The sequence below is a fragment of the Topomyia yanbarensis genome, chromosome 3 (assembly GCF_030247195.1).
Source record: "Topomyia yanbarensis strain Yona2022 chromosome 3, ASM3024719v1, whole genome shotgun sequence".
Classification (NCBI taxonomy): domain Eukaryota; kingdom Metazoa; phylum Arthropoda; class Insecta; order Diptera; family Culicidae; genus Topomyia; species Topomyia yanbarensis.
In genome coordinates, this window is record NC_080672.1 from 243,920,799 (window position 1) to 243,944,523 (window position 23,725).

Genomic DNA, 23,725 nt, shown 5'->3' on the forward strand with positions numbered 1-23,725 from the left:
TTGTAGCTTACGTCCTATCCTAAATTTTCTCCAGAAATATCTAGTATCAGCTTTAAAATATCCATGATTCATCTTTTAGCCCGGAGGATGCAAAAAAACTTTCGAAGCTTTGCACATGAAGCCGGAACTGCTTCAGGGAGTCTATGCTATGGATTCCAACGCCCCTTCCAAGATTCAGGAAACGGCTCTACCTACTCTGTTGGCCGATCCGCCCAGCACATGATCGCCCAGTCAGTCAGAAACAAGAAAAACCGCTGCTTTCGCGCTGACAATGCTCAGTCGAGTCGATCCGTTAAAAAAACTATCCGCAGGTGATTTGCCTTTCCCTTACGTATGAACTGGCAAATCAGAAGGGGGTAGCAGCTGCCAAAATTACAAAGTTATGTCCGGAAATCAAATTTAGTTACCTCATCCGCGGCGAGGAGATTGTCAAAGGGGCGAAGCTGATTAATCATATCATCATCGAAACACCCGGTAAGCTGATGGACTGGAATATAAAATTCAGGCGTTCGACCTTGAGAAATTGCCGTTTGTGTACTAAACGAAGCGGGCGTTATGATCGCTGTTCTTGGCCACGTACGAGCGGGAGGTAATGGAGTTCACCGAGTACATCTTACCCTATCCGATCGTGATTCAGCTAGCGCGGGAGCAAGAATCACTAGATAACATCAAACAGCACTACAATAAGTACCGCAACCAGGACGAGAAATATCAAGCAATTTCGATCATCTTTGGCGTGATTACCATCGGATATGCGATCATTTTCTGTCGTGTGAGTATAGGACAGTTGTGATTGGCATTGTTAATCGATGGAAACAGACACGCAAAACGGCCGATAGGATGGTCATTCGGTAGCGGTACTGTCCGGTGATTTAACGGTGGAGCAATGGTTTGCCGGTCTGAATCGATTCCGAGCCGGACTAAAGAAGGTATTGATTACAACGAACGTTTTGTCTTGGGGTAAGTTCCACCACTTGATTCTGTCTGCAGCACCAGGTTACGGAGAGATTTTTTCGCTCTAGGTATCGATGTCGAACAGGTGACCATTGTAAACATCATCCTGTCGATGGATCAGTAGAGACGAGCCGATTGCGAAACGTATCTGCATCGAATTGGACGCACCGGTAAATTCTGTAAGTGCGACTCATTCTTGTGATTCTATAGATTGTATTTCTTCCCTCTTCTTTAACAGGCATCGCCATCAACCTGGTGGGCAGTGATCGAACCATGATGATTTGCAGATCATTCGAAAAACACTTCCAGAAAAAGATTCAGCTGCTAGACGCGGAGAACTCGGACGTTATTGAAAAGATCGGATCGTAGTGTTTTCGACCAGCTACTGGTGAAAGGCGCTGGAGCTTTTTTGGTTCATTATTGTTCCGATTGTGAATCTATAACTTTATTTAGCTCTATCAGTTGATTTCCTTAGGATTTAATTCAAGGATCGGTAACGCGAGGATTGTGAAGTGCATGTTTAATTGTTATAACTTGGAGTTAAGTGAACCACAGATAACAGACGTTTAAGCTCGATTTGAATCGTGTATAAAAACCCGCTACTGAAATTCCGAATAAATTAGACGTCTGAAACACGTTTGGCAAACGTTTGCAGATGACGCAGTGATCAATACAATGCAGTTAGAGTGCAGCTGTTAAACACGTGTAGCAAACAGTTGCGCAGATGGCAATAGTGAAACACGGATTTCCAACGTTTATCAATTTGAAAGTTTACACAGGTTTTTGAAGAAATTTTGTTCTAGCCTAAACGTCTGTTATCTGTGGGTAAACTCTTGAAGAAAACGACTTTGTTTTTTTTATTTTGTCGTTGGACGGCCAGTAGAGTAAAGTGGCAAGAATTTTTCCAAAACACCTTGAAGAAGAAGATGAAAAATATTTTGTTCAATACCATGTAAATAAATATTTCAGGAAGATAGAACAGACAGCTATAAAACAGCAAAAAAATCTAAAAGAAATTATATATGCTTCGAAGCGATTTTCATCGTTGGCGCCGTTTCCGTCGTCGTCATCCTCAGCAAGTTGTTCCTTCTTAACATCGAGTTCCACCAATTGATCGTCCTGTGTCATCTCCTTTTGATAGCCCAAGAACGAATCACTCTTATCCTGTTCCTGCTCATGCTCCTTTCCACGATCCTCGAGTGTATCGAAACGACCGGCGATGACAACAAACACTTTACACTTGGGTCACTTCCATGCAATTCGCCCTCGCTGATCAACCGATCCGATGGGTACCGGTAGCAACTGTGCACGACAAACAGCTGACCCCGCTTGCCCGGAATCAGTTTGTAAGCAATCTGTTCGGCTTGTTTTTGCGTCCAACATCTAACCTTCAATGATGGTTTTATTTTCGCAGTCGTCCTGCGTGAAAAAATTCAACCCTAATTATTTTTCTCACGTGTAAATTTAAAACGACTTACCCCTCAGGCGCATGGTTATGTGCCCATTTGCTATTTATTTAGTTATTCATTTACTAATTTGTATATTTTTACATTTGTTCTTTCATTGTTGTGGGTGAATGGAGAACAGTGAGTCTAGTTATGTAAGGAATGCAAACTAGGCTCGATGGAACCTTGCCAGTCCTGGATATCACACACATTTGGAGCAACATCAGATGTTTTTCAAGCCGTTCTCAACTCCTATACGGCAGTTTTCACGCCGCCACCCGCGTAACGGCTTGGTAAGGCGAAACTGGTGTCGAAGGGGGTCAATTAAGCTTATCTGACGTATTTTTGGTGGTCACATCATTAGCGTTCCTGCCTTAGAATCGACAGATAGCCTTAGTTGATTATAGGATTAGGGTATATTTATAAATTTATGTTTAACGTCTTTTTTTTGCTTCAGATAGTTGATATTCGAGCTTGTAGAACCATTTGGGCGTACCATATATGAGCTCCGACGGAAATTGAGGATGAAATAGATCTCTTCTATGAGACAGTCGTCCGACGGTGTCGAAAGGCCGCAAGAGATGAGCAGCGGTAAACTAGTTATTCAAGATGGGAATGAGACACTTAATTACCACCATTGAAATGAAATCTGTAAGTAGCACTAACAAACATCTAATTTCAGGAACTGCACGAGATGCTGGGCCTGTGACCTTCGACTGGTATGGTCCATTCTCATTGGTTGTCGATTCTTTTGACCTTGGGTATGAGGCTTGTTCAGGGAAGGAGTGCATGAATGGCACCTAAGGGATACTTAATTATTCAGGACTTGTTCTTATGATTATTTAACTCGATCAAGCACACCGGCTCTCAGAAATGATAAGCAGCCCTTTCGGGTCGGTGTGGTCTGTTCGAGTCGAACCAGGTGGATATTCGGTTCGAGCATACTTTATTGGGACTAGTGGACAAATATTTCTTGTCCTTTATGGGCAGAAATTCTTTTTGTGAAACCCTAAAATACCTTATCTCGTCTAGCTACTCAGCATAATGATAATAGAAAAAATTGAGGATTTGCCTGGTCCATAATGTAATGAATACGTATACGTATATTGACTAGAACAGAGATAATCGAATTCTGTTATAAGATAGAGATGAAATAGCACAGTTGTGGGAAAAAGTATTCGCGAATAAGGACTAATACTGCTAGTATATTTACCGATTCAAATAATAGTCGATTGATCCGCTTCGGACCTAGGAGACAAAAAGATTAGGAAGAGACAGAATCGGATTCAATGTGAAATTTGCCAATATGACGTAGATCCCAAGGCGATGGTGAGATGATTTTCCATAGGATTACAGAGACTAGATGACGCGACGTTAACCGCTTTCAACTTGTGTCTGTATGAATCTAAGTTTGTATGTATGGATGTGTATAGGAGCAATGTATCCCTGAGCCACATGGAAGGACAGCCTCTGAGCCGCCAAAAGGCTCATGGGAAACCGGGTGCGCGGTCATAGGTGTAACCATAAAGCACTGCACACACTGTCAAGTGCAACGGTAGGTGTACGCAGTTAATGCACATAGGTTGCAGAAACTGGTTGTTGAGACAGCCTGTGCAATCGCATCCTGATAAATAATAAATAACAATTTATTTGTTCCTTCATTATTTTTTTGTTTCTGGGAAAATTTTTCATTATGTCGTAACTAACAATGCTATTCATTTTGTTTCCTTGATGCGAATATGTAATATATTCTGGTTGCAGTTGAAAATCGAAATAGTGAACTTGGATGTTCAGCAAAAACAGAATTTGAAACAAATACGCGAAATCAATAATTCGTGTATATTTTATAGTTAATATTTAATATTCAATATTTCACATTCTTTGTACCATGTTGGAACAGTGTATCAATTCATTTCAACATAGGACTATTTTTAACAGCTACGTGAGGTATTGCAAATGTTAAACGAGCCGACAAGTTAATTCTAGAGATAAAGTCGATTGAGCAATGCAATTAGTGTTGTAGCACTTGTAGATTGTTGTAGTTAATCAAAAAGCGAGATAAAATTCATAAAGTAGATTCCTGAATGCTTAAACGATATTCAAATAGAATTAAATTATTTTATGTTTCATCCCGTCTGCTATGCCGGAATAAAATAAGGGTAATGAGCAAAAAGAAACCTATTTGATATTGGTATTTTGCACCACAGATAAGCGTCTGCTTGTGTCTGAGTGTATATGGAATCTGAATAAAACTGAAGCATTGCAACCGAATTATTTGGGAGCATTCGGTTGCGCATTCTGCATGACAAAAAGATTCATCTTCTGCAGTCATATTTGCAAAGTCCGACATCGCAACATCAGTGACATATGCAAGAGCTCCGGCAATGGTATTTGGTTGACTATCTATCGGATCCTCCTTCTAATGTCACACGTTAATAAAATTCGTAAACACGTCATTACTCTTCTAGTGATCTTCAAAGCTTATAGGTATAGATATTCCTAAGTTTTTACGAGTTACCAACAGTTACACGGGGGTAATTAACTTGGTCATCAGCGACAAATGAAGAAAAAAGATTCATTTTTTTCTTTTATTTTCGTCACTGTAACGTGACAGCCTAAGGCCAGGGATGGCCCATCTCGCCAAAAGATTCATTCAAAACATTCGGAATTGATAGCAAAAACATGGAGAAGAAATAAACAACCGCTGATAGCGCTTTTCAGCTGTCTAAAGCGACATCTAACGGCAAACGCATAGACTAGTTTTCGCGAGCAAATGTCAAAATTCCGCACGGAAGAAGGAAAAATATTTCGCGACCTCATTTCGCAAGTGGTGCATACTAAGCTTAATGTGGGGCAGCTCTCGCGAAAACGATAACGAAAAATGAAGTTAGCTGAGACACGGTTCGACAAACGATAAGTTTCATAATAGTTCCGCGAGACAGCGCTGCTTTCTATGCGCTGTCACCAAGACAAACTTTTTCCTTGCGAAATAATGGTCATCGGTATTCAGAGATGCCAGATTTGCAGACAAGTCTGCAAATTCGCAGACTTTTAATTTAAGCTGCAGATTTTTTCGATGACGCAGATATTTGCAGATTTTTTAGTTTGGTTGCAGATATTTGCAGATTTTTTAGTTTGGATGCAGATATTTGCAGATTTTTGAATATAAAGGCTTTTGGTTACACTAGCTTTCCTGACATTTTTGTTCTTCCCAGACTTTTAAAATTATTATTGCAGACATTTGAAAAAAGTACCTGGCATCTCTGTCGGTATTATTTCGCATGGAGGCTCGCGAAATTTTGACAGGTTGCAATGAAAAAATATAAGAAAACACAAGATTGGTAATTTTTTGTATTTTTTTCATTGCAAGCTGTCAAAATTTCGTAGTTTAGAAATTCAATATTTCGAATTTGAATGGTAAGTTTAAAAATATTACTGGAAGTGTGATTGTTTCTAGTTTTAAACAAATAAATTTAAATAATTAATATTATTTGCAGCACACCCGAACAAAGCAAATCAGCTGAACTAATCTTGTCTCAACATCCTGGATCTGGCAATCAGCCAACCAACATTAAATCGATACAACCGCAGCAGTACCAACTACTCCAAATCCAGCAACAGCCAACAACCCCTCAAAACCACATAGCAATTACTGCTCAAATGAACAACAGGAGTTTACGAATGATGGACACATCGGAAAACATTTCATCGGCACATTCTGCCTTAAAACTTGTCTGCCACTATTTTTACCAGCGGTTGCCTTCCTGATTTAGAGAAATCGGATTCAAGCACAAACGTCACATTCCAGCCTTGGTTCCTACCAGTTCCTTGCATGAAAATATCACTGCCTCCACAGTGCTCGTGATTCCATTCCAGCAGCACCAAGCAATCACTAGTCGAGTGCTTATCGCCAACATTTCACAGCAAGCTCAGTAGCAGAACCACCTTCAACCACAACATCAGAAAATTAAGATTTCTTCCAGACCATGACCATCATCCTAAAGGTCGGTAGCAATAACGTTCAACCGACGGTACAACCTGGTCAGCAACCGCAATTAGTGCAATAGATCCAAGCCAAATGTAGAAGACCATTGACCAACTGCAAAAAAAGATAGCAACAGCACATTCAAACACAGCAGCAGCAGCATACTATACTGTACCATGCGGTGTGCAGGAGGACTTTTTTATTCAGTTGGTGCGGCAAGGTGAGACATTTTTATTACCTTTTTTATTTCGAAAGAATCAGTACCGTGTTTAGTACATTGTAATGCAATACCCTATTCTTCTTTAAAAAGCTCGAGTTCACTCATTTACGGATATTTTTTATCATGATTTTTTCAGATCGAACACCAACAACATAATATCATGGTAATCACCCAGCAAGAGAACGCAGTGATAATGGACCAACAGAAAACACAACATCAAGATGCTCGGAAAGAACTTTCTCTTTCGGTATGTATTTACCAGTAGCATCCCTCTTCCAAACATTCCTTTGCATATCTAGATGTCCTTATCAATTCACAGAACAAACATAATGGCACGTCATGTTCAATCGGCTAACCGTTTGGAATAAGCGCTCATCATCGGTTTCATGGCAGGGAAGTGAGCAGGCAAAAGAAGGCATCGTTTTTTCCGCAAGGTCGCTCTGGTCAAAATTTCAGCGAATTGCAAGGAATAAACTACCCGAGGGACAGTACCCGTGCTGATTCAGGACGATTTCCAATACTTTGTACCTTGCTATTGAATTTTAATACCCGATCGAAACGATGGCAAGCGCTGCCGATAACTGGGTCAAAAAGACGACGGATCACGAAATTTTTGCACACGGTAAGTGTTTTTTTGTTATAACCTATTTTTGAAGCGATCGTTGGAATGGGATTTGAATTTTTCTTTTCAATACAAATAGGTTAGCGAACTGAGTACATATCACCAAGGATAAGGATTCAGAGCCGGCTGGCAGTCCAGAGAAAGAGAATGCGGAAAAACCTAGTCCACCGGCAGTAGAACCAAAGCTGCACCTGATGTTTGGAGTTCGGTAGCTACGGAAATTCTGACTCTAGCAGCTCCTGAAGAAAAACACGTATGAGCTGGCAATTCAGAAGGGGGAAGTAGCTGCCAAAATGGCAAAGTTTTGTCCGGAAATCAAACTTCCTTACGCCGTTCGCAGTGAGGAGACCGTCAAAGGGGGGAAGCTGACTAATCATATCATCATCGGAACACCCGGCAAGCTAATGGACTGGGGTATAAAGTTCAGGACGTACGACCTAGTTTTCCCTTTTTGTACTGGACGAGGCGGGTGTTATGGTCGGTGTTCTTCTCGGCCACGTACGAGCGCGAGGTGATGGAGTTTGCCGAATACATCGTGCCCAATCCGATTCGGCAGGCGCGGGAGCAAGAATCACTCGATAACATTAAACAGTATAACGTCAAGTTCCACAACCAGGACGAGAAATTGTGTGATTACCGTCGGACAAGCGATCATTTTCTGTCATATGATGTATAGGACAATTGTAAACTCCAAGTAAACTTATTTTCAGAACTGTTAATCGATCGAAACAGGTACGCAAAACGGCCGGTTGGTTGACCGGCAGGATGGTCACTCGGTAGCGGTACTGTCCGGTGATCTAACGGTGGAGCAACGGTTGGAACGAACGTTTTGTCCAGGGGTAAGTTCCACCACTTGATTCTGGCTACAGCACCAGGTTACGGAGAGATTCTTTCGTCTTAGGTATCGACGTCGAACAGGTGACCATTGTCGTCAACTTCGACCTGCCGATGGATTAGCAGGGACGAGCCGATTGCGAAACGTATCTACATCGCATTAGACGCACCGGTAGATTCGGTAAGTGTGACTCATTCTTGTGATCCTATAGATTGTATTTCTTCCCACTTCTTTAACAGAACGGAATCACCATCAACCTAGTGGGCAGTGATCGCAGCATGATGATTTGCAGATCAATCGAAAAACACTTCCTGAATTGCTAGACGCGGAGAACTCGGACGAAATTGAAAAGATCGCACCGTAAAGTGTTTTCGACCAGCTACTGGTCATACTTGTTTTGATTTTGAATTTATAATTTTATTATATTTTTTTAATTTTTTTTTCTTCCTTGACCTGACATACACACTTAATCTTGTTCTACCGAATCCCAGCTTTTTTCGCTACTTTTACCGAATTTTACACAGCCGAGCACTCAGCTAACAATGCTTTTACCGAGATCTCAGTAGAAGTGACGTTTGTTTTGTATAAACTCGGTAAATATATCGCTGAAAATCAGTAAATTTACGCCACTTTGCTGAGCTATCAGTTGAAAAATTTTACTGACTGTTCAGCTGTGCGGAAATTACCGAACTGAATTGAGTGTGTAAGGTATACAAATGTACCCAACAGGGTATCGTAAGCTAATAAATTTACAATTACAATTTATCTCTACCCAGTTCTATCCAAACATTTGAAAAGGGCCTAACTACAAAATGTAACAAATTGAAATTTCATGTTTTCCATTAACAAATATCTACCCGAGCACGTACATAACGCAACATTTGATTATGAAGAATTTTGATAGCGATTTTACAACAATTTACAAAAGGGCCTAATTCATTTTTATGACCGAACTGATTATGCAAGGACCTAACTGATTGAAAAGTGCCTAACTAGCAATACACTCGTTTTAAATGGATTATAACGTATTATTGTATTATGACTGATTGTAAAAGGCTTATAACATCTTTTCCATAATTTACATACAGGGTCAATCTGCCCATCAAATTAGAATTAAGTTAATTCGTCTAACTTTCGGTGTAATATCAGACTTGAACAGCATTTTTTGTGTGAGGTATTCTGCCGCTAGAAGCAAAACTGTCCCATGTGCTATGGGAATCCCTATACACATGGGACAATTATGCTTCTTGCGGCAGTAATACAATTAGTAGCAATATGCGCAATTCCTTAAACCTCTCTAGTGTTTCATGCAATAAGAATTACCACGAATTACTTATGACAATAAATTTGAATTACGATTCTCACAATTGTTATACCAAAAATAGGTTTGTATCCGTACTGATTATTGGTAGCATTCCCTGAGACTTCCAGAACCTTTAGTAGTAGCCATTGTTATCATAATCGATTTTTAACGTCAGCCAAAGTTTAAAGCCTAGGGTTTGGTTCGACCTGAAACCGATTAAGTCGGAGTCGGTTGCTATATTTGCGCTGGAATCCATTCCGGATTTCGAAAGGTGGTTTCCCCGAGACTTGTGAAAGCGGTAAAGGCGGCCAAGGCAATCAGATTTGCTTCTTAATGGTCAAACGCCGATTTAGAGTTACGATTCGGACAATTACAATAGATTTGGTTTGAGCGAATTTCGATCATTTCCCTGGGTCTTCTAGAACCGGTAGAAGCAGCCACTTTAGATAGAAAATGGCCAGCCAATGATTTAAATTCCCGATTGCAGGAATTGTGCTGTCTAAATTCGTCAGACTGAACTTCCCCGAGGCATCCGGAACCGTCACAAATAAGCATTATGATTAATCATGCTCGAAATATGATTCACGCTGAGTACGTCACTTCCCTGAGAGCTTCATGAATGGCAAATAAGTTTATAATTGTTACCGATTTCATACACATCCGTGATGAATTAATAAAATACATCATTTAAAACATTTAAATGACAACAGAAATATAAAAAAGAAATAAACAAACAACAGCTGATGTCGTTTTCCAGTTATCAAAAGCGACATCTAACAGCAAACACACAGACTAGTTTTCGCGAGCAAATGTCAAAATTCCGCACGGAAGAAGGAAAAATATTTCGCGACCTCATTTCGCAAGAGGTGCATACTAAGCTTTAAGCTTAGTATGCACCTCTTGCGAAATGAGCTCGCGAAATATTTTTCCTTCTTTCGTGCGGAATTTTGACATTTGCTCGCGAAAACTAGTCTGTGCGTTTGCTGGTAGATGTCGCTTTTAATAACTGAAAAACGACATCAGCTGTTCTTTGTTTATTTCTTTTTCATGTTTCTGCTGTCATTTCCGAATGTTTTAAATAATATATTTTATTAGTTCGTCACTGATGTGAATGTAATTGGTGACAAGTCACTGATGTGAATGTAATTGGTGACAATTGTAAAACTATTTGCCACTCGTGAAGCTCTCAGGGAAGTGACGTTCTCAGCGTGAATCATGTTTCGAGGATGTTTAATCATAATACTAATTTGTGACGGTTCCGGATGTCTCCGGGCAGTTCAGTCTGACCAATTTCAGACAGCCCATTTCTTGGAATCGGAAGTTTAAATCTTTGGCTGGCCATTTTCTAACTGAATTGGCTGCTTCTACCGGTTCTAGAAGACCCAGGGAAATGATCGAAATTCGCTCAAACCAAATTCATTGCAATTGTCCGAATCGTAAATCTAAATCGGCGTGTGACCATTAGGAAGCAAATCTGACTACCTTGGCCGCCTCTATCGGTTTCACAAGTCTCGGGGAAACTACCTTTCCAAGCACGTTTCGGAATTCTGAATGGATTCCAGCTCAAATATAACGAAAGACTCCTGCTCAATCGGTTTCGGGTCGCACTAAAGCCTAGGCTTTAAACATTGGCTGACGTTAAAAATTGGTTATAGTAATGGCAACTGCTAAAGGTTCCGGAAGTCTCAGAGAATGCTACCAATAATTAGTACGGAAAAAACCTTCTATTTTTGCCTTTCTCATACACTGAAAAAAATCCAAACGTTAAATCTATTCGCCTCAAACCGCTTAAAATTCAAATGAAAAAGGAATGCTATTGTTATCACGCGCACACATACCTTCTATGTGTCAACTGTATAAACTATGTATGCACACACATAAGTTATATGTGCATATTGTTATAGAATGGGGTTTTATGTGCCTAATAGTTATGAAATGTGAATGTAAGATTAATATTTCTTGTAAATACACACATTAGGTTTATGTGCCAGCAAATAGTGTCTATATGCCTCCGTTAATTGCAAAAATCTATGTGTAAAATCAATAGGCATAACGTTTACTTTTTTTTGAGTGTATAGAAAGGTTATGCAGTCACTCCGAACATCGTCAACCTAATCCCAGCCCGGAGCGACGAGTGTCATATATCGGGGGTTATTCTGACGGTCATTTTCGGTGAGGTGACACAAATCTCACGTGACTAAGGTGATCGGAAATTTTCAAGTCATTTCACTTAAAGTGAGAGATGGCACCAAGGTGACAAATTTTGTCACATTAAGTGACTAAGGGAATATGAAAAGTGACTAATGGGGGTGACTTTTGGAAAAAGGAAAAACGATGCAACTGATGTAAGGCGGTTGATAATTTGAATTTTAATTGTCGATTTTATTTTTTACATTTTAGCAACTCTGTAAATCTGTTGGAAATTTGTAATGAAGTATGAGTTTCTATAATTTTATTAACCATTGGAATTAATTTAACCAGTTGTTTGTGACTCTGGTATATGAAATATTTTTGAGATTGGAGCGACTAATGGAACTCTGCTGCACAGCAATTTTTTGATTAATATTTGCATCAGAGGGAATGTGTTAAAGATTTGGAGTTATCCTCCTCCGCTATATTATTCTGAGCTACGATAACGACCATAAAAGCACTGATGAAATAGATGACAACAACATAGCTATTGGTTTTTTGGAAGTAATAATTGTCAAACAAAAAGTCATTTTTATTAGACACGACTTGTGTGACAAATTTGTTTTTGGATATCATTTTGGGATAAACATAGAAGTTTTTTATTTTGTAACATATATTTTATTTAGGCCATCAATCAATATAGATGATTGGGAATGCGCCTCTACTTGGTATTGAAAGTCAATTGAAGAGATGTTTTGATGGGATCCATTACGGCATAGATCATCTTTTAAGAGTATCTAGCTCCAGGGGAAAATAAACTCATCGTTACATGTAAGTTCTTATTCGTTACATGTAAGATGTTGGTTATTTGTGTTACTGTTTGTAGGTTCGCGGCTGTTCTCATCACCCGGGGATAGTCGTTGCGATTCCGGAAGTGGTCTGCTTAATTCCCATCGCTTGGTATTGACGTTCTGGGGTGGGAATGGAAAGCCTCTTTTTGGTCTTCGGGTATCGGGCACGTAATTTGTTGTTAGAAGGTTTTGGGATCTGGATTTATCCGCTTACTTCTGTTAATGAGTGGTTGTTTTCACGCGGTGTTATCTAGTGATAGAAGTAGATTGACGTTACATCTTCTGCTGCGGCGGGCCATCGAGGCGCGCGATTGTCTTTTATGTTTAGAGTGTTAAGCTAAGATTGCCCGACACACGGCCTATGTAGCCCGCGATGACGGCCTGTTGTCTCTTTCAAGGTTCAGAACTAGGACTGATTAGGGCGAGCCAGGCAACTTTAATGTTGCTCCTTATATTGTTCACCGGCAACTTAAGTCCATGCTAGCTAGTCTATGAAATTATTGTGTTACATAAGCATGCATGAAATATATTTTTCATAGTCTACTATTGATTCAGAAGTTCAAAAATTCAATATCCCACCATATGTATTTCGGAAATTGTGTTCCTATTGAAAATAATGAAAAAAATAATAACTACTAACAAATTGAAAACATTATTATGACGGACATAGTATATCCATAATTGGTGTAATTACTCTATATGGTCATTGCCGCATTTTTCAGAAGTATCATGAACATAAATTGTTGCGGGGGTCCTATGGAATTTTAGTCGAACCCTTTGGGAGAAAGTGTTTTTATGAAAATCTACGACCAATTAAGTAAATAGATACTTTATTTCAGACATTCTATATTGACTGACTGAATATTTTACGCTTATAATTTAAATATTGATTTTAGGAAGGTTTATTGAAACGATTTGAACAGTTGTTAACATTTAGTAAATATATGGTGGGCTCTCCTCACCCATTGGGATTGCATTTTACTACCATTGCGATCAATTACAGTGGCCCGGTACGATAATTGAGGAAATTATGTTTCCCGTTAAATCTGGTAGAAGAACCATGTCTTTTCGCATAATTGGGTGCAGCGAGCTCTAGCGTGAGTTTGCTGAAAACAATTTCATGCACTCACTATATTTCTTGGCAAATAGGATTTTCTGGCAGGAATATTTTTAGAATTATGGATAAATTGGTTTCTGAGATTTCGTGCTGGCCGCGTTAGAACTTTTCAACGTATGCACGCATTTTCAGAATACCTTTATAAAAAAATTGTCATATTGTTATAAGAATGTGTAATCCCGATTGAGCTTCATTGCATTGTAAATGCTATAATAAGGGGCCGATTAGTGCAAATGTATAATCATGGGTGAGTGGAGAACAGTGAGTCTAATGATGCAAGGTATGAAAACTATGTTCAATGGAACTATTCAAGTCAGTCTTGGATCACATACATTTGGAGCAACATCAAATGTTGCTTCAAGATGTTCTCAACCCCGATTTGGTAGCTTTCACGCCGCCACCCACGCTACGGCTTGGTAAGGCTAAACTGGTGTCGAAAGGGGTCAATTAAGGCTGTCTGACGTATTCTTGATGGTCACATCATTACCGTTTCATGCCTTTGTTGATTTTAAAATTAGGGAATATGTATGAATTGACATATAATATCTTTTTTTCTTCAGATAGTTGATATTTACGCCTCCTGAGTTCCAAAGAAAATGGCGGATTCGATGACTGGAACTGCACCATTTTTGCACTTTCTAGCAGAAGTGCAGAAAACTGGGTATGTTCCATTGACACTTCTGCTAGAAAGTGCAAAACCAGTGCACTCCACTACACCGGTGCGCATCAATCGAAAATCCTATATGTATGTTTTAAAAGAGGAAGTGAGACACTACCCCTGAAATGTAATCTGTAAGTAGCACTAACATACATTATTATTCCAGCTCAAACAGTTTAGGGACTGTACGGGATGGCGCTAGGCCTGTGACCTTCGACTGGTATGGTCCATTCTCATTGGTTCGAATGTCTTCATGGCTGGTTGGTATACGTGTGCTTCTACTTACAAATGGATATATCTTTTCCCTTGGATGGAGGGATATGTGGATCCTGTTGGTTATTGACTTTGACCTTGGGTACGGGTTAGTTCGGGCAAGGAGTACAGGAATGGTACCTAAGAAATAGTCAATTATTCAGGACTTTTTTTACGATCATTTAGCTCGACCAAGAACAACGGCTCTTAGAAATGGTAAGCAACTCTTTCGGGTCGATGCGGTCTGTTTAAGTTGAACCAGATCGATATTCGTTTCGAGAAATATTTATATGGAATCGTGGATAAATATTTCTCATGTCCTTTATGGGCACAGATTCTTTTTGTGGAACCCTAAAGGAACTTTTCCCGTCTGGCTACTCAGCATATTGATGATAGAAAAAATTGAGGATCGTAACAAATATGAATATTGACTGGAACAGGGATGATCAAATTCTATATGCCTGTGTGCTTATGTGTGGATGTGCATAGGAGGAATGTATCCCTGAGCAACACGAAAGGACAAACTCTGAGCCGCCATAACGCTCATGGGAAGTCGGGTGCACAGTTATAGGTGCACAGAGCATTGCACACACTGACATGTGCAACGGTGAGCCGATAGGTGTACATTTAAAGCACATAGGTTGCAAAAATAGGTTATTGAGACAGCCCGATTGCACACTGATAAATAACAATAACATTAGTGCAAACGTATAGACAATATTGTGCAATGGTTCAATCACCGTCCAATGCTTATGCTTATGGTTACTTAGGTTCCTTGCTGTGTTCTGTGCTTGCCATAGAGATAGAAAGTACATGCAATTGCTGAGTGGGAACGCAATTCGTGTACTGTAAGTATATCTCTGTTGACATATATCAGTGGCAACAACTTTTTCGTTTTGCATATTTAAGGTGAAGCGATGCCAAAATCACAACAAAGGTTCGGTTATGTTCGGCTTACGTTACAACATCTGTGTGCAGCTAGAGCGTACTATACCGGTAGGAGATGGAATGCACACAAGTGTATCGTTCAGTAATCAGCTAGCTGATTTTTTACCGCGTGTTTCATTTGTTTTGAAAAACAAAAAGGTACAAATTTCCCAAACGAATCAAAATTCCGTGAAGAGAATCTATTCATCTGCTTATGCTAACATGCGTACATACAGTGATACAATCTCTAAGCAATCTGAGCTAAGACATTCAAGTTTCAATCGATTTTGTCTTGCACGCCAATGCAATGTTTTGATTTTGACGATGAAATAAAAAGAAGCAGAAACGACGGCAGCCATTTTAGCTGCCACCTTGTGACTCTGTTCAGGATGTCCTTAACTGCACATTTTGGTGTATACACCAAAATGGCTATAGCCAATACAACAAAACAAACAATAGTGAGAATTGCGCATTAAATCCGCTTACGTCTCTTCCTAATTTTCTAAACGCGTTTTGTGTCCTTGGTTTGAAACGGATCAATCGACTGTTTATGAATGCGGAAAAAATACTCATCATTACATTATTCTGACTAACTGGACAGGTGAAGACATTTCAAAGTTTCACAAAAAGAATCCCTGCCCAAGAATTTGGGTAATACTTATTCGTGATTCCCCATAAAGTTTTCTCGAACCGAATGTCCACCTGGTTCGCCTTGAACAGATCACAACGACACCGACCCGAAAAGGTTACTCAGCATTTCTAGAAGCTGCTGTACTTGGTTGAGCTAAATAATCTTTCCTGATTTAGATTCATACCAGGTCAAAAGACTAGCAACATGTCCCCCACCCAAGTGAATTGAACTATTCACTTGCACACATCTACCAAAACCAGCCAAGAAGACTACCGAACCAATGAGAATAGACTATGCCAGTCGAACGCCACAGGTCCAGCGCCATCCCGTACAGTTCCTGAAATTATATATGTATTAGTGCTACTTACAGATTTCATTTCAGTGGTAGTAAGTGTCTCAGTCCCTCTTGTAAAACTTGCTTTCTGCTCCTCATCTCTTCCGGCATTTCATCGAAACCTCAATTTCCTTCGTAACTCGTATATGAGACGCTCAAAGAGCTTTGCTGGCGCAAAAAAGACGTTATATATCACTTTATTCCCCACATTCCCTAATCTTATAATCAACAAAGGCTGTCTGCCAATTCTAATGCAGAAACGCTAATTATGTGACCATCAAGAATACGTCAGACAACGAAGTGAAAACAGCAAAATAGGAGTTGAGGACAGTTTGAAGCAAATGTATTGGGGTTTTCGATTGATTGATACCAGTGTAGTGGACTGCACTGGTTTTGCACTTTCTAGCAGAAGTGTCAATGGAACATACCCAGTTTTCTGCACTTCTGCTAGAAAGTGCAAAAACGGTGCAGTTTCAGTGCACTCCACTACACCGGTGTCAATCAATCGAAAACCCCATATGTGATTCAAAACTGACTTGGATAGTTCCATTGAGCCTAGCTTGCCAAGGTTACATAACTAGTCTCACTTTTCTCTTTCACCCACGAAAATAGCTTAGCAGCCATCATTTAATAAAAAAATGTTTAAGTTTGCAGGTACACATGCAAAATGTATTGAGACTTTTCGGTGTTTGCTGGAATGGAACAATAAAATAAAATTCAAATCGTGTATAAAAATTCCTCTGAAGATGAGAAATTTGAATGAAAAGTTTTTGCGAAAAATGCATTTTCCCCTTAAATTGTTGTTCTGAACCACTGTCCATTCTATAAGGATTATGGTTGATGCACTTACTGCAATAGGTAGTAGTACCACAACATTATCAGCATAAATTACGATTTAGGAACACCTTATATAATAAAAACCTTTGCTGTTTCCACTAAATTTAAAATTTGTTTTCAATAGGGAAATGTTAAACGATGCGCCAACGTATAATAAATGGCTAAAATAATGACCCCAGAATGTTGATCTAAATTTAAATGTATGATCAAATTCAAAACCAATTGCTTTAAATTAGCAATCGCTCACAATCATAGATCACGAACTATATTAGAGTGGTTCTTTATTAACAATTGATGAAAATAGGACATTATTATACAGTTTTAGATAAACTTTTTTTGGTCTCACCAAAAGAATCTGTTTGTCGTTCGCCATAACAGACCAGACGGTGTTTTTCCGACGAAATAACAGATCCCCAATCAATAGATTTCTCAAGCAGCAAAACCGCCCAAATAAAAAAAATATCCACAAACTTTAACCCATATAGTACAACGATTCCACATATTATTTGGATGATACCCTGAACAGGTCGTTAGGTTCTTAAATCTTACGTTGTTTATTAGGATGTGCACCCATTCAATTGCACCCCGTGTTTAATCACTCTACCAAATAGAATTTGGACTGGATGAGATCAAGCTATCATCGAAGAAATCAGCAGGGATGTCAGGCTAACGACCACATTAGTAACATCAAAGCAAAAAAGTACTGATTAGGTGTTGAATGATACCTTTTAATGTGTAGTTATTACATATCAACCTGGTGTACATGGAACTGCGAATGAAATAAGGTTTATATATTCGTAAGAAAGCAGAAAAATTTATTTTCGAATTTCTGTGTCCAATGAAACAGTAACTACGAAACCTGGCATTCGAAAAAGAACTTCATGGTAGAGTAAATTAGTCATAACATTATTATTAAGCTTATTCTGCATTACGACGGATCAGTTTTCGAACGAATGTGATTCGCATTCTCAATATAACGACACGAGTCGGATTAAATCGAACCGCAATCGTTCAAAAAATCAAACCGTCTTAATACACAATAAGCGTGTTTAACTTTATACTTTTTAACGATTCATGCCGTTCTTTGATAATGCTACCAGTGCTTTTTACAAATACAAACGTTTTCGTATTAGTTTTTTAAATTAACAAAACTACTACAAATAGTTGTAATATGTTATGCAATTGCTTTAAAAAGCAACAAATACGACAAATACCAGACAATCATAATATAAACGGATTTAATGTTTTTTTCACCGTCGTCATCTCTCATTTTTTTTTCTTCACTTTGTTGTCACCTAAAACGACTAACAGAATGCGGTGACACACCAGAATAGCGTGACAGAGAGTCACGTGAGTGACTTGTCTCACCTTAGGTGACTTCGGTGATCGCGCGAGTGAGAAAAAGTGTCACCTCACCTAAAGTGACTGTTCGGAATAACCCCCATCATTCGACTCAGTTCGTCGAATCCGGCAAACGTTTGTGTGTGTGCGCATGTGTGTGTATGTATGTATGTCACCAATAAATACATATCGTTTACTCGGAGATGACCGAACCGATTTTCTCAAACTTAGTCTTTAAAAGGTACAACATTCCCATAGGCTGCTATTGAATTTCATGTGATTCCGACTTCCGGTTCCGGAATTACGGGTTGATGAGTGCGGCCACGCAGCAAATTCTCATTTTTGCCTTTCTCATATAGAAAGGTAATGCAATCACTTTGAACATCGTCAACCTAATGACTAATATAGGTTTTCTGTATTTTAACAGGGGCGTATTTAGGGATATGCGATGAGGGGTTACCCTCCCCCACTTCACACACCACCCTTCCCTAAACCTAAACTCTTCAAATTACTACAAAATTGAAATAAGTTTAAAATTTCTTAACGAGTTGAAATTTTTGGCGGGGTCCGGACACCCAGAACCCTCCTCCTGGATCCGCCGCTGGTTCCAAGTATTTCAGCGTCGACACATAGCATCTCATGTTCGTCGCTGTCGATCCATTGTACGTATGTGCAAAAACAGGATTAAGAAATCCTGGGGAAGTGTTCAGTGGTCGGAATCATGATTCTACATCACTTGATCACTTGATGGTGATATGTAACTAAATTGGGTCATTAAGCTATATATAGTTTTCCGTTCCATTCGATAAATTTTAGGTCCAATATACATAATATAACATGATTTCAAAAAAAATTTCGTTGTAATACGTAAAAACGATTTTTTTGTTTTTTTAAAATAAATCTAATGTAAACTTGGCAACCATACATAGGAAAACAGCGGTTGTTTACATCTGGCCTATCAGGACAACACCCAAAATGAAAAAAAACTATATGCAATGTATGGTGTTTATGTCAAATAAAAATAACCCTGTGGAAAAATCGAGAAAACATGCCTTATTTTTTTCTGACAGGGCATCATTTGTCGTGAAATTAAATATGTCAAACCCTTCCTATAGTGTCAAATCCAGACTGTCAACATATTTCTTTATTTTAAATTTTAATATTATTTTCACGTTTCCTGAGTTGGAAAAAAATATTGTTGCAATCACGAAAATCAGCTTTATCGATGTAAGTAATAAAAAACGACTTTTTTTTCTCATTTAATGACCCAATTGGTCACGTACGAAACCGAAGGTCAAACGAATCGTCAGCCAATCGGATCAACAACTGCTGTACTCCAAGAATACCGTATGCAAGTTTACTTAATCACCAGGCTGATTTTGGGTGGGAACCGATATGCGTGAATGATCACGTTTGCGACCGGGTTTGTATTATCGCGAAGGTCACAAGCGTTGGTATGTGATGTGCGCATTTATGTGACGTTTGTGTGTCGAGTCTAGTAGTGCATTCATAATAACAATATTGCATATAAAATATAAAATATTCATTAAATATAAAATATAAAATATTGAATATTAAACATTAAATATTAAATAATTAATATTAAATATTTAGCAATAGATTAAATAATCTAGTTGAAAACGGACTTATATTAAATTTATCTTTTAATCTTATATTTTAATGAACGTTGGAAGTTAAAATCAACGAAAAGTTGTTAAAATGGTTGTTAATCAATCGGTAGATGGGCCTTGCATGGTGTATATACAATTATATTAAAAAAAGTTTGTTCTGTTAAACACAGATATATTGCACTTGAATAGTATCCCTATCATCTAATTATAGGGCGTTGAAAAAAACTGAAATTTGTCAATTCATTGCGTTGGGTATTTGAACGTTAAACGGCGATATATTATAGCCTACAAAGGTCCATATGCACTAGAACAGGTGGTTCGTTGGTCAGATAATTGATTAAAAGTATTAGTTATACATTTGAAAGTATAGTTTCCCGAAGATCCAACGAATTAAAAGGAAATAAGCCTCACGTCAGTGTTATCCCATCAGAAAGCAACCGGAACCATGTAAGCTTAAAAACAAATCGTGCAATTCATAACAATTGTTGCCAAAGGGATGTTTTTCTCGTACATCAGGCTCGCTTGGTCGGTCCAACTTCCACCGAAAATAATTATTGTTGACATCCAGCTAGATTTGAAAGTGAGTCCTGTGGTTCTAGATCATATGTGACATCATACAGCGACTCTCGGAATGTTTAATTTTCTGCTGAAGTATTGACATTGATTGTGCCGATGACTGAATGTAAAAGCCGAACGTAAATGTGCCGTTAGTTGGCGGACAGAAACTATTAACGAACTGCTGGGGTTGGAGATCCATGTTGTTGATCTACAACTTCCATCCGGTGAGTCTGCGGTGTGTTCCAGTTTGGAATTAGGTTGAAACCTGGTTGCTGGTACTGATGCTGTTCCATCCAAGTCTTCCGTCGGTTGCCATTCACATCCTCCTGCCCGCTGTAATCTTGTCGCCTCCGTAAGTGCTGTGGCGGCTGATGGCAATTTTCCATTTCACTGTCCGCGCAATCCATCATCGAGTCTTCGGCAACAACTGCGGTGACCGAAGGGGAATCCAATAAGACATTCACACCAACACCATTGGCGGTGCTGATAACAGCACGATTGTTCATTGTTCCTGGTGACATCACTTTCGGCATTGAGACGACCGGTACGTAACCGTAATAACCGTTGGAGCTCAGATGGCAGTTACGGACATTGCTGGGCTGTTACTAAGTCTGCAGACAACGGAAGCCGCTGATGGTAGTATGGTAGTGGTGGGAACAGTAAGTTCTCGTTTTTTGTAAAATGCCACTCTCTGGTCGTTGTCTAGTTGTAAATAAGACGAAGTGTTGTAAACGGTGAAAACCATTCTGTGGTTTTGCTTAGCGATCAATCGAACCGTGACTCTACCGCGAAATAGTATAGTATCATAATCCAGTTGGATGTCAAAAGGGCGATGAAAATAAACTGATGACAGATCGTGTTACTAACGATATTAGACTATCAGCACCGGGCGTGGGTATAAGCAATTTACTAACCGTCATCATAACACGACACCGTACCGGCGGTTGGTAAACAGGTTGGGAAATGGAAACTTATCGTTTCGGTTTACAGCGAGTGTCTATATTTGGTAACTTCTTCCAACCGACGCCAACGTTGCTATTCGCAGAAAGGAGACAAAACAAAGGAAAATGTAAAAAATAGGATCTCGCGATAAATGTTATGCAGAAGTGTTCTGCGTGAATTTTGATTCGACTCGTGAAAGATTTTTATTTTAAATAAAATTATGGATTGAGCTCAATAAATAAAACTATCGGTTGTGAGACAATAAATTATTTGATTGAATTCATTAACATTTTTTTAAAGTTTACAGAAATTAAAACAATTATTGAAATTAAAAGTTTATTGTAACTTTAATGAAAATATACTTTCAAGCCTCGATTCACACCAATTATTTTGTCGTTTGATACATTCAACAGTATTTGTTTGTATTCAATTACCCACAGTTTTGATTATGCTGTATGTTTTCTGCGTGGAAGTAAAAATGAGTGCATCTAAGCAGCTTGGATTGAACTGGAAGATGTAGCATTATGTCAAGCTGGGCATGATGTGTCCCAGGATCCGATTGATGGGATGCAAGCAAGAAGCGGAATTTCATTGGCTTTGAAACTTGTAAAAACCCGAAAATTTTTATATGTGGAGGCCAATACGAAAGCTAATGATAGTGTCCAACGAAAATCGCTGCGAACAAATGGTGATGATTGTGAGGACTGTCCAAACTTAGATTCGAGAAGAAAGAAAATGCGTGTATTTTTCTCGCGCAAAGTCTTTAATTCAGGACCAGTAGTAAAAAGAAGATCACGACGATAATGGTTTCTCACACACTCTGCAGCGCTTAGTTCAAAAATGCTGGATTTAATTGCTAATAGGTACGCATGGCAGGACACAGATCACACCTGTTACATCATCACCATCTCATTTCATCCGGTGGTTCATCATATTTTCGAGGGATAATATTGTGTTGTGGTGTACAGTCGTGATTCGCTGGTTGGACACTTTTCAAATGGACCGCTTTTTGGTTGGACCTCTGCTAGTTGGACCATTGTCCAACTAAAAAGCATCTGAACGTCAAAATCTCGTGCCAAATTTACTTTGACAATCAATCTGACAATATTTAGAGATAAGAACAGATGCATCTACACTGCCAACATCTCCTTTGGAGAGTTTTTTACATTTGTCAGTCGGTCCCACTAGCGAATCAAATTCGTTAATTGGAACTTCTGTGGGATTTCCTATCTTCATGGGACTGACTTGCGATCATAGGCAGTATAGTGAAATGCATGAACGTGAATGCACTTGGAATTTAATTCACTTAGTCTGTAAATAAGGGGGGGGGGGCGGGAGTAGACGGGGTTGGGTGGTTGTACTTAACTTATAAAAATGATATTTTTAATACATTTTAACATTTCTAATATTGTTCTTAGAAACAGTAACACGAAATGTTAATTAACTTTATAATTTATTGTTGGACAATGAAATTGCTTGTTTCAAGGCGTTTATTATAAATTTACTAGAAGTATTCCGCGTCGAACAATGTGGAAATGTCCTATAATTCTAGGATAGCCACTTTTGTTGCAATAGTTTTTGACTTACTCCGACAATTTTATGCAAACTGTGGATACATGGATGTGGATTTGATGACCAATTTGGTAAGCAGCGAATGTCACGTTCAAAAATTTTCGAACGTTCCACTGTTTAACCTACCTATGATTAAGACCCGCGTCAGGCCATGGCAAACACCTGATGATGCTTTGGGTCGTTCTAAGCACAGACAAACAAATACAAAACAATTCGAAGACTGATTTGGTAAATACATCGATGATATTCAAAAGAGCACATCTGAACATTACATTACATTATTGTCGCTTAAGCTCATCGCATCGATGCTAATGCATTTGACAGGCGAAGATCTAATAGAATTTCCAATTGTTTGAGTTAAAAGTTGGAGACACAGTACGCTACTTCGAATTATGAAAAAATTCTTATCGCTGACGCTAGGAATTTTCCACTACCCCGCAGGACCGTTGTTTGAAAGCAAGATTCCGTGTTATGTCATTTGCCATACTGATAAATTGGAATCAAATTTATATTTTTGAGCAATAACTCATTATTTGATTCCATCTTTGGAATTACCGCACAGAGAACAGACATCCATGAT

At 38.9% G+C, this 23,725-nt stretch overlaps 1 protein-coding gene across 21 annotated transcripts in view; it reads left to right on the forward strand.

Annotated features, from left to right (window-relative positions):
- LOC131691518 (cytoplasmic tRNA 2-thiolation protein 1) overlaps window positions 1-23,725 on the forward strand; it is a 188,506-nt gene that overhangs the window by 16,301 nt on the left and 148,480 nt on the right. For 13 of the 21 annotated variants that reach the window (XM_058978006.1, XM_058978004.1, XM_058978016.1 and 10 more), the window contains 5 exons: window positions 80-960; window positions 1,023-1,133; window positions 1,193-2,300; window positions 2,542-2,692; window positions 2,857-3,050. In XM_058978006.1, the coding sequence (XP_058833989.1) occupies window positions 3,009-3,050 (42 nt within the window). In that variant the 5' untranslated portion in view covers window positions 80-960; window positions 1,023-1,133; window positions 1,193-2,300; window positions 2,542-2,692; window positions 2,857-3,008. Of the gene's footprint in view, window positions 1-79; window positions 2,301-2,541; window positions 2,693-2,856; window positions 3,051-5,896; window positions 6,605-6,740; window positions 6,852-6,923; window positions 7,227-7,305; window positions 9,585-23,725 lie in introns of those variants that run through there. The other 8 variants (XR_009305790.1, XR_009305791.1, XR_009305789.1 and 5 more) reach the window with 8 other exon arrangements.